Consider the following 11,305-nt stretch of genomic DNA (forward strand, 5'->3'; position numbering starts at 1 on the left):
TGGGGATTCGGAAGCATTGGAATTGGTCCAAACCATGAATTTTGCTGTAATTGAGACAAATAAAGTGTTGATCGAGCCATTGAATAGACCAATTGGTCCACCACCCAGGCCTTCAATTGAAGAAGCTCCTAACTTAGAGCTTAAGGTTCTTCCTCCTTACTTACAATATGTTTTTCTTGGTGATCAAGATATCTTTCCTATTATTTTGTCTGTAAGATTATCTGATGTACAGGTATAGGAAGCTGTAGCTGTTCTCAATAGGAGAAGAAAAGCGATTGGTTGGCAGATGTCTGATATTTTAGGAATTAATCCAATATTTGCATGCACAATATTTACATAGAAGAGGGGTACAGACCTAGAGTGCAGCAATAAAGGAGGTTGAATCCTGTTATAAAAGAGGTGGTCCGAAAAGAGGTGATCAAGTGGTTAGATAGTGGTATTATCTACCCAATTTCTGATAGCAAATGGGTGATTTCGGTGTATTGTATACCAAAGAAGGGAGGAATGACAGTGGTGACGAATGACGATAACAAGTTGGTTCCCACATGTACAGTTACTGGATGGAGAATATGTATAGATTATTGGATGTTCAATGAAGGAACTCGTAAAGATCATTATCCAATTTCTTTCATTGACCAAATGCTGGATAGATTGGCAGGGAAAGAGTATTATTGTTTTATGGATGGGTACTCTAGCTATAATCAGATAAGCATAGCACCGAAAGACCAAAAAAAGACCACACTCACTTATCCATACGGTACATATGCTTTCAGATGCATGCCCTTCGGATTATGCAATGCACCTGCTACATTTCAAAGGTGTATAATGGCGATATTCTCAGACATGGTGGAGGAATTTGTGGAGGTATTCATGGATGATTTCTCTGTGTATGGGAATTCATTTGAAAAATGTTTGCAAAATCTCGACAAAGTTCTAGCTCGGTGCGAAGAAACAAACTTGGTGTTGAATTGGGAAAAATATCATTTTATGGTTAAGGATGGAATAGTCTTAGGCCATAAAGTGTCATGCAAAGGGATGGAAGTTGACAAAGCAAAGGTTGAAGTAATTGAAAAGTTGTCTCATCCAGTTACAGTCAAAGGCATACAAAGTTTCTTGGGACATGCTGGGTTCTATAGAAGATTCATTCAAGATTTCTCAAAGATCGCAAGTCCCATGTGTAAATTTTTATAGAAAGAAGCCAAGTTCAAGTTTGGAGCTGATTTCCATGAAGATTTTGACGAGCTCAAGAAGAAGTTGACGGAATCACCTATTTTGATAACACCAAATTGGGAGTTACCTTTTGAGCTAATGTGTGATGCTAGTGATATTGCAGTAGGATCAGTGTTGGTTCAGAGAAAAGATAAGGTATTTTGATCATTCTACTATGCTAGCAAGGTACTGAATGATGCTCAAGTTAACTACACAGTTACGGAGAAAGAGATGTTGGTTGTGGTATATACATTCAATAAGTTTTGATCTTACTTAATTGGTACCAAGGTCATTGTTCATACAGACTATGCTGCCATTAAGTATCTTGTGAACAAAAATGATGTGAAGCCACAAATAATTAGGTGGATTCTGTTACTTCAAGAATTTGATCTTGAGGTGCGTGATAGAAATGGAGCTGAAAATCAGGTTGCTGATCACTTGTCACGATTGGAAAATCGATACCGTATTATAGATGACTTTCAGAGTATCAAGGAAGACTTTCCTGATGAGAAGTTATTGTTATTAGAAGCAGTTGAGTTTCCATGGTATGCTGATATTGTAAACCTGATAGTTTGTGGGGTGTATCCTCCCGAAACTACCTTACAACAAAGGAAGAAATTACTTCATGATTCTCATGCTTACATTTGGGATGAACCATACCTTTTCAAGTAGGGTCCAGATGGAGTGATTCGTAGGTGTATTCTAGAGGTTGAATTTGTAAAGGTGTTACAAGATTACCACTCATCACCATATGGTGGACATCATGGTGGTGAGAGGACTGTGAGGAAAGTGTTGCAATCAGGTTTCTTTTGGCCAACTTTGTTTAGAGATGCAGTGGTGTTTGTAAAGAGTTGTGATCAATGTCAAAGGTTAGGTACTATAACCAGGCATCATGAGATACCCCTGAATAATATTTTAGAAGTAGAAGTCTTTGATGTTTGGGGGATTGATTTCATGGGCCCCTTCCCACCTTCGAAAGGTAATTTATACATTCTTGTTGTAGTTGACGATGTCTCTAAATAGGTGGAAGCTATGGAAAGTCTGACTAATGATGCAAGAGTGATGCTGAAGTTTGTGAAGAAGAACATATTTTTTAGATTTGGTACACCAAGAGCAATAATTAGTGATGGAGGTACGCACTTTATCAACAACTGGTTCAAGAATCTTCTTGATAAATATGGTGTTCGGCACAAGGTGTCCACTGCATACCATCCTCAAACGAGCGGAAAAGTAGAGGTATCCAATTGGGAGATTAAGCAAATACTTCAGAAGACCATGAATGGGCAGAGGCAAAATTGGGCGGAGAAACTGGATAATGCACTGTGGGCATATCGAACAGCGTACAAAACACCCATTGGGACATATCCATATCACTTAGTGTATGGTAAGGCTTTTCATCTTCCTGTAGAGTTGGAACACCAAGCATATTAGGCTGTGAAAAAGCTGAATTTTGCGATGACTGTCGCGGGAGAAAGAAGGTTATTGCAACTGAATGAGCTTGATGAGTTTAGACTCCACGCATATGAAAATGCAGATATTTACAAGGAGAACACCAAATGATGGCATGACAAGCACATTCAAGTTAGGGAATTTGAACCCGAACAACTTATATTGTTGTTTAATTCACGGCTTAAGTTGTTTCTGGGTAAATTACGATCGAAATGGTCTTGACCTTTTGAAGTGGTGCGCATCACACCTCATAGAGCTGTGGAGTTATGGAATAAAGAGAAGACAGAGAAGTTCCTTGTGAATGGACAGCGTGTAAAGCATTATTGGGCGGATCATCCGGACAAGTACAAGGAATCTATCATTTTTGCTGACGAGTGATGATGAGTTGAGTCATGCCACAATGTAAAATAAGGCGCTATGTGGGAGGAAACTCATACATGTATTGTAATAGGTAGTTTAATTTTTGGCTTGTAAAATCAAAAAGAAAAGAAAAATACAAAAAAATGACTCGTGCCACGACCAAAACTAAGGCGCTGAGTGGGAGGCAACCCATTTTTACTTATAATTTTTGTTGTTTTCGTTTGAGGTTGCAGGGAATTTCAAAGGAAATGAGGAGATTACCACAATTAAGGAAAGCAATCAGGTTTGCAAAATGATTTGTGTAAGTGGGGATTTACTCAAGTAAGAAAAGAGTGAAAATTTGCATAAGGAATCTTAGTTTAATGAATAGTGTGATGCGGAACTGGGAATTTTGATAATTGTCAAATTCCAGTGGATAGTCGCGATTTGTAGCACGACGCGAAACTTGGACACTTGACAATTGTAAATTTCCAATGACTAAACGCGAATCTTAGTGCGTCGCGGTGGGTGGTTAAATGGTAATTGGCCTTACCTAGTAAGTCTACGCCATCCTACCGTGTCGCGGAGAGGGCTCAACTTGGACATAAAAATTTAATTACCCTAACCCGACCCGTCCCTGTATAAATATAACCTCCCCAACCCTAAACCATTTTATTTTCCATGTGCGCCGCCCTCTCATTCCCTCTCCTTTAAACTTCAAGAATTTTTCACTTTCTCTCATCCTTCTCTAAATTGTTGAGGTAAGTTCTTAAATATTTATTTATTTATTACCTTTCTTGTTACAATTCGTGAGTAGTGATAGTGTTTTATGCATAATTTTGTTTTCCCTCTCCTACTAGTTGTAAATATTAGCATTGCTTATGATATGTAGTTCAATTTGTGAAGCCTACTTCTCATTACTTTGAATTACTGAGAGCACAATTGAATGGTATTTGTAGTTGGGATTAGGGGGTAAATGGTTTTTCATGCTACTTGAGAGGATAGGGAGTGAAGGTTATTGTAGCTAGAGGTGTAAGGGTAGAATCTTTAGGAAGTTAGGGGGAAATTTTGTTCCATTGTGAATAAAACCTTATTGTCTGATATTGGTTGATTGATTAGAATTATAGCATGTGTGATGCTAGAGTAACATGGCCTTATTTATAGTCTCGCATTGTGCGATTAACAGGGTGTCGATTACATGATGTTTTATGCTGAGAAAATGATAAGGGATGATGTGTCCTGAAGAGGAATATGAAGTATGTGAATATGATAGTTAGGCCTACGCAAAGGGAAGTCTGAGTACCTTGGTTGTTAATGTTGGTGTTTAGCTAACAAACTAAGTGTAGGGTGCAAAGGTGATACAAGTTCAAACTTACAACAAGGAATCAAGAGAACAACAAGAACAATATCACTAGAGAATCAAAGGCCCCACTCGGCTTCTCTAGGTTTTCAAGGAAACAACAACAATTTTCAATAAGATAGGTAAATAACACAAGATTCCAATAACTTTAGTGAATCGAAAGAGCCCCACACGGATTCACTATATCAAGATACAAACAACAAGATTACAAAATGATGGATAGTAATTTGACATAAAATATCCTAAAATCTAAGAACCCTAACATGAAGATTAGGACCCTAAGACTAAAAGATATTTACACTAACTTATTACTTGAATAAAGAGGAACTCATGACCCTCAAGACCCCAAGTTTCTAGCCAAAGAACAACAAAAGTATTACTACACTTTGTTGTCTAGTTTTGGGTCCACTCTCAAGAACAAGAGAGAGAAGTTCTTAAATATTACAAGACTTGTGTAGTGAAAATATCAATAATGAACTAAGTCTAAGAAATAGCCCTATTATAGTCTATTTATAGTACTCTACAAAATAAAAGGAAAATGACCATTCTAGCCTTTGTCTTGTGTGGGTTTGGAGTGTAATTAAAAAAAGTGTTACTACACTTTTTGGAGTATAATAAGCTTACACTTCAAAGCCTCTCTTTATACTTCAAAACATAAAATCCCTTAGATGAATTAATTGCACACTCACACACGGCCATTTGCATGAACATGACTTGAAGTTTTTGTAACTCTCGAGCTTGGCTACATGTGAATGGTATTGAGCTAGTTGTACTTGTATCATCTTCTCTATCTTGAAGGGAATTTTTCCTCAAATTCGATGGATGTTCATCCTCAACCGTGGCAATAGGAGAGAGGTCACATATATTAAAGGTGTTGTGCACTTGATATTCCAGAGGAAGGTCAATTTTGTAAGCATTATCATTGATTCTTTCAAGTACTTGAAAGGGACCATCACCCCTCGGCATCAACTTGGTTTTCCTTTGTGAAGGAAAATGGTCTTTTCTAAGGTGCACCCAAACCCAATCACCCGGTTCAAGAATAAGGTTTCTTCTCCTCTTGTTTGCTCTTTTAGTAGTCTCTTGATTTTTCTTCTTAAGATTTTTCCTCACTTTCTCATGCAATTTCTTCATGGATTCGGCCTTCTTTCTTCCATCTGAGCTAATTATAAGATCACTTGGCAAAGGAGTTAAATCCAAAGGGGTGAGGAGGTTGATGTCGTATACACACTTAAAGGGAGTCATTCCCTTACTTTAGTGTATAACCTGATTGTATGCAAGGTGGTCCTCCCATGAAGTCATTTTTCCTTTAAGCATTGATTGTAACATAGAACCCAAAGTCCTATTTACAACCTCGGTTTGGCCATCAACTTGTGGGTGGTAAGATGTAGAGAATAGCAATCTATTTCCAAGCCTACCCCACATTGACTTCCAAAAGTGACTAAGGAACTTAGAGTCCCTATCACTTACAATGGTCCTCGGAACACCATGCAATTTGACAACATTTTCAATAAATAAAGACGCCACACTTGATGCATCTTCACTTTTTGAACAAGGAATGAAGTGTGCCATCTTAGAAAATCGATCAACCACTACAAAAATGCGATCCCTACCTCGTCTAGTCCTCGGTAATCCTAACACAAAATCCATAGATATATTAAGCCAAGGATATAAAATAGTAGGAAGCGGGGTATACAACCCTTGAGAGAGGAGCCGAGACTTGTCTCCTTTGCAATCTAAACATTGGCCGCAAATCCTAGCTACATCCAAGTGCATTCTAGGCCAATAGAATTGCTCCTCCAATATCCCGAGGGTCTTTTCAATCCCAAAATGGCCATTAGACCGCCCTCGTTTGCTTCCTTCACAAACAACTCTCTTTAAGAGCTAGAAGGTACACACAATCATCTACCTTTAAACAAGTAACCATCAAATTTGGCATAGGTATTTGAATCCCCTATCTGAAACCCACTTGTCCCTACCCAATTCTTTACATTTTCTAAAGATAGGAGCAAAGTGAGGGTCCTCGAGATACAATGCCTTTAGGCTATCGAAACCCATTAACTTTGAAGACAAAGTGGAAACAAGTACATGTTTTCTAAACAAGGCATCGGCAACCACATTGTACTTACCCTTCTTGTATTAAATAACATAAGGAAAGGTTTCAAGAAATTCAATCCATTTGGCATGCCGCCGGTTAAGCTTGTCTTATTCCCGTAGATGCGTCAAGGATTCATGATCCATTCGGATCACGAATTCTTTAGGCCACAAATAATGTTTCTAAGTGGCCAAGGCTCTAATCAAGGCATACAACTCTAAATCATATGTAGAGTAGTTTAGAGTTGCTCCTTTGAGCTTTTCGCTAAAGTAGGTAATAGGCTTTAATTCTTGCATTAAAAACGTGCCTATGACAATTTTTCTAGCATCACATTCGACCTCAAAAGTCTTGTCAAAATTTGGCAATTGTAGCAAAGGGGCCGAGATGAGAATAGCTTTCAAGTCCTCGAAGGCCTTAGCTTGTTCATCTCTCCACTTGAAAGGCCGATCCTTTTTAATCAATTCGGTCAAGGGGGCAGAAATGGTGCTAAATCCTTTGACAAAACATCTATAAAAACTAGCCAACCCGTGAAAGCTTCTCACTTCTCCTACGATTTTGGGAGTTGGCCAATTTTTAATAGCATCAATCTTAGATTCATCCACTTCGACCACTCTTAAGCTCACCACAAACCCAAGAAATACGACCTCATGGACACCAAAAGAACACTTTTCTAGATTAGAATATAACTTCTCCTTTCGGAGGACATCAAACACACATTGCAAATGTTTTACATGCTCATCTAAGGACTTACTATACACCAATACATCATCAAAGTAAACAACAACAAACTTTCCAATAAATGGCTTCATCACATGATTCATTAGCCTCATGAAAGTACTTGGAGCATTTGTTAGGCCGAATGGCATAACCATCCATTCATACAGACCAAATTTAGTCTTGAAGGCATTTTTCCCTTCATCACCCGGTTGCATACGAATTTGGTGATAGACACTCCTCAAATCAATTTTAGAAAACAAACATAAACCACTCAATTCATCAAGCATATCATCTAGCCTAGGAATAGGGTGGTGATATTTTATCGTTATCTTATTGATGGCTCGGCAATCAACACACATATGTCAAGTCCTATCTTTCTTGGGAACTAGTAGCACCAGAACCGCACAAAAACTTATGCTCTCCTTGATGTACCCTTTGTTGAGAAGTTCCTCAACTTGGCATTGCAATTCCTTGGTATCCGTCGAGTTGCTTCTATAAGCCAATTTGTTGGGCAATTGTGAGCTCGACATAAAATTAATTTGGTGCTCAATGCCGTGAAGTAGAGGTAATACTTTCAGCAATTCCTTTGGGAAGACATCCTCATAACCCTGCAAAACATGAGAAATAGGAGGAGAAATATAAACATTAGCAAGTTAGTATTAAAAAAATGAGCCAAGAGGAGCATCAGAGTGTTCTCATCATAATCCACAAATAGTTCCTTCATCCTAGCCATCATCACTATGCTCCCGTGCCCCTTAGAATTTAGAGACCCCTCGGCTTCCCCTACTTCCTCACTCTCAAATTCCCCTCTTTTCCCCCCACTCTTGGCTTTCTTTCCCTTTTCCCTCAATTCCCATATCTTTTAGTATAATTCATTTACTTGGGAAGGCAATAAGGGATGAAGAGCAACCTTTCAGCCATCCTTCTCATGTGTATACGGATTGGACCTTCATCATGTTTAGTTGACCTATCGTATTGCCAAGGCTTTCCTAACAACAAGTGACAAGCTTGCATTAGTATCACATCACAAAGCACCCCGTCATGGTAGTTGGCAACCTTAAAACATATCACACATTGCCTTATGACCTTTAACTCGTCGCATTCATTCAACCATTACAACTTGTAAGGACTAATGTGAGGTGTAGTCGGCAATTTCAAGAAGTTCACCATTGCAACACTAACCATATTCACACAACTTCCACTATCTATCACCATAGTGCACACACTTCCCTTTATAAGACATTTAGTATGGAATAAATTCTCCCATTGGCTAGGATCATCTATCGCCTTACTAATCATGGCATGCCTCACTACAAAATTTAGAACCACGGACTCCCCTTCTTGTGGATAAGCATCCTCACAATCATCATCATCATCATGTGGCTCCCTCTCGGTCGTCTCTCCATCTTGAGGCTCGGCCTCACTCTCATCACCCTCAATGCCCACTTCTTCTCCAAGAAAATACAATCTACCTTCCCTTAGGATTACATTGTGTCGGTTAGGGCATTCATTGGCTTTATTCCCCCAACCTTAGCACTTGAAGCATTGGAACCCTTTAAGATTAGGATACTTCTGAACTTCTTGCCTCGGAGGGATTTTTTGGGTTGTTTTGGGCTCGGGTAGCCTAGTAGTGGTAGGTTGGTCCTTTTTTTTGGGCCAACTCGAATAGGATTGAACCATATCCTTGCCCCTCGGCCAACCTGAGGTTGATTGTCCCTTTACTTTAAACGACGACCTCTCTCTAAGTTCTCATTCAATCTTAAGAGTCGCTTGGAAAATACCTTCGACGGTATCAAACTTGTGAAGTGTCAAATGAGTGGAGATATCTTTGTTCAACCCATACTTGAACTGAATGATGTCATGGCAATGTGTTCTCCACGATGATCAATCTTTAACATAAGTTGTTGAAACTCATCATAACACTTCAATTCCCTTGCCGCAAGTTGTACAATCTAGCAAGCAACTCATGTCGATAATTCTCGAGAAGGTACCGTTGTCTCATTAGGTACCTCAACTGAAACCAAGGTAGTGGTTGCCCATCAATCAACTCATTGCCAAACCGTTTGACGTATTCCCACCATGTGTTAGCATAGCCTTCAAAGTGAGCTATGGCATAACAACTCTTCTTCTCCTCTGAGATATCATTTACTTGGAACACTTTATCGCATGCCGACTCCCAAGTAAGATACACCTCAGGGTCAGTTTCACCCTTAAAGATAGGTAGGCTCAATTTGATGGTATTGATGCCTACGTCTCTCTCTTGGTATCGGTTTCCCCTTTATCCAAACGCTCGGTATCTCCTTGGATCCACACGTCCTCCTCTCATCTTCTCATCCCTCATGTAAGCATCATCAAAGGCTCCATACCCTTCATAATCCTCTCTACCATATTCCTTAAAGTGAACGGGATGGTGTTGGACGTTTGGAACTTGATTTAGAGGAATTGGATTTTGTGGAGGTGGTGGTCTTTGGTTTAGTGGAGCTTGGAAGGGAGGGTTTGGATTTAGTGGAAGTATTGGGCGTCCAATTTCCTCTTACGGAACTTGAGGATTTTGGGAATGGGTTGTTCTATTGGAGTCTCGGGTTAGGGGGTTATGGGTGGTTTGGCTTGCGGCATTTAGTGGAGCTAGGGACGAATTTGGTAATTGAGGACATGTTTCGGGAGTAACGGTAGCGGAGGAATTTCTATTATGTCTACTTGACTAAACATGTAGAGGAGTAGAAGGACGAGAGTTCCTTTGACTCTCCACTTGTTCTAACTTCCCACTAATAGTCATTACTTCCCCCTTTATGGCTCCCACCTCCGTACGCAACCTTTCAAGAGTTCGGGTCATAGCCTCAAGAGTAACCCTCAATTCTCTATTTCATTAGAATCCACAGTTTGAGATGTGGTTTCCTCCATTGTCAAGGTATCACCTAAACAAACAACAAACAAGTTAGTTAAAAATCCCTCTCCTCACTCACACTCTTTCGGTTCACTCACACTCGAGCTCCACAAGTGTTGTAGATTGGCTAGTAACCCGTGAATCCTTAAGGTATGAGTATGCTCTTGTCCGGAATGGATTCTTGTTGGAAACTCAAAGAATTCTTGTTGGACTAGAGCCAAGAGTTACAATGTATTCAAACGACAAAAGTACACAAACAAATGTTGACACGAACACTAAGCTTGAAAGGACTAATTAACAAGCTAGTAGGAATGTACTAGGTCGTCAACTAGTGTTCGAACCAACAAACAAAACTAAGAAACAATAAAATAAAACTAAGAAATCTAAAATTTGAACTCAAAATGTTGTGTGAACAGTAATTTAGTGATGTGGCAGTCCACTATTGTCCTCGGTTTTTTCAAAATTTTACTCTCCAATTTCAAGTCTTGACCAATCTACAATTTAGAAATGGTGGAATTGGTTAATGGAGGGAAATTTGGTCTTAAAGATTCTTTTTTTTTGCAAGTTCAAAACAAGACTTAACCCTTTTGGTACTTTCTCCTTGAAACAAGGTCCTTAAATCAAGGAAAGTAGGTGAAAAGTGGTTGTCAAGTCTTTTGAGTGATGTGATCAAGTCTTTCATCAACAAATACTACAACTTGGTGTTGCACCTTTTGTGGATCTAATGTTCACTTTTTGTTTTAACAAAGATGAAAAGGGTGAAGAAAAACAAGAACACAATAACAACACCAAGAACAACCAACAACAACCACTAGCCAAAACAGTCCACCACAACAACAATGTTCAACAATGGACAGCCAAGTTCAACTTTCCAATAACAACATCAATTTTTTAGAGATAAAATCTAGATCGACTCAAAGTGTTAGTGAACAAGAGAGCTAAAACCAGAAACAACACTTAAGACAAGTAAAAATCTTGGCCAAGACACAACAAGAATACAATTTTCGGCCAAGAACACAACAATGGACAGATTTGACTGTTTCTAGAATTTTTCAGTTTTTCAGTTTTTTTTTTTTTTGTAGTTTTCAAGCCCCAAGCCCAATATTGATCTTGTTAGAACAAAACCAAAGATGGATTTGATACCAAATGATACAAGTTCAAACTTCCAATAAGGAATCAAGAGAACAACAAGAACAACATCACTAGAGAATCAAAGGCCCCACTCGGCTTCTCTAGGTTTTCAAGGCAACAACAA

The 11,305-nt window shown here is 39.0% G+C and overlaps 1 protein-coding gene across 1 annotated transcript in view; it reads left to right on the forward strand.

The window, feature by feature from the left end:
• Positions 1–504: 504 nt before the first annotated feature.
• LOC124896587 overlaps positions 505–11,305 on the forward strand; it is an 18,706-nt gene continuing 7,905 nt past the window's right edge. The window contains exons 1-7 of the mRNA XM_047408171.1: positions 505–686; positions 774–1,062; positions 1,192–1,365; positions 1,498–1,767; positions 1,882–2,052; positions 2,233–2,593; positions 3,252–3,301. Of these exons, the coding sequence (XP_047264127.1) occupies positions 505–686; positions 774–1,062; positions 1,192–1,365; positions 1,498–1,767; positions 1,882–2,052; positions 2,233–2,593; positions 3,252–3,301 (1,497 nt within the window). The remainder of the gene's footprint in view (positions 687–773; positions 1,063–1,191; positions 1,366–1,497; positions 1,768–1,881; positions 2,053–2,232; positions 2,594–3,251; positions 3,302–11,305) is intronic.

This window comes from Capsicum annuum, chromosome 3, assembly GCF_002878395.1.
Source record: "Capsicum annuum cultivar UCD-10X-F1 chromosome 3, UCD10Xv1.1, whole genome shotgun sequence".
Lineage (NCBI taxonomy): Eukaryota > Viridiplantae > Streptophyta > Magnoliopsida > Solanales > Solanaceae > Capsicum > Capsicum annuum.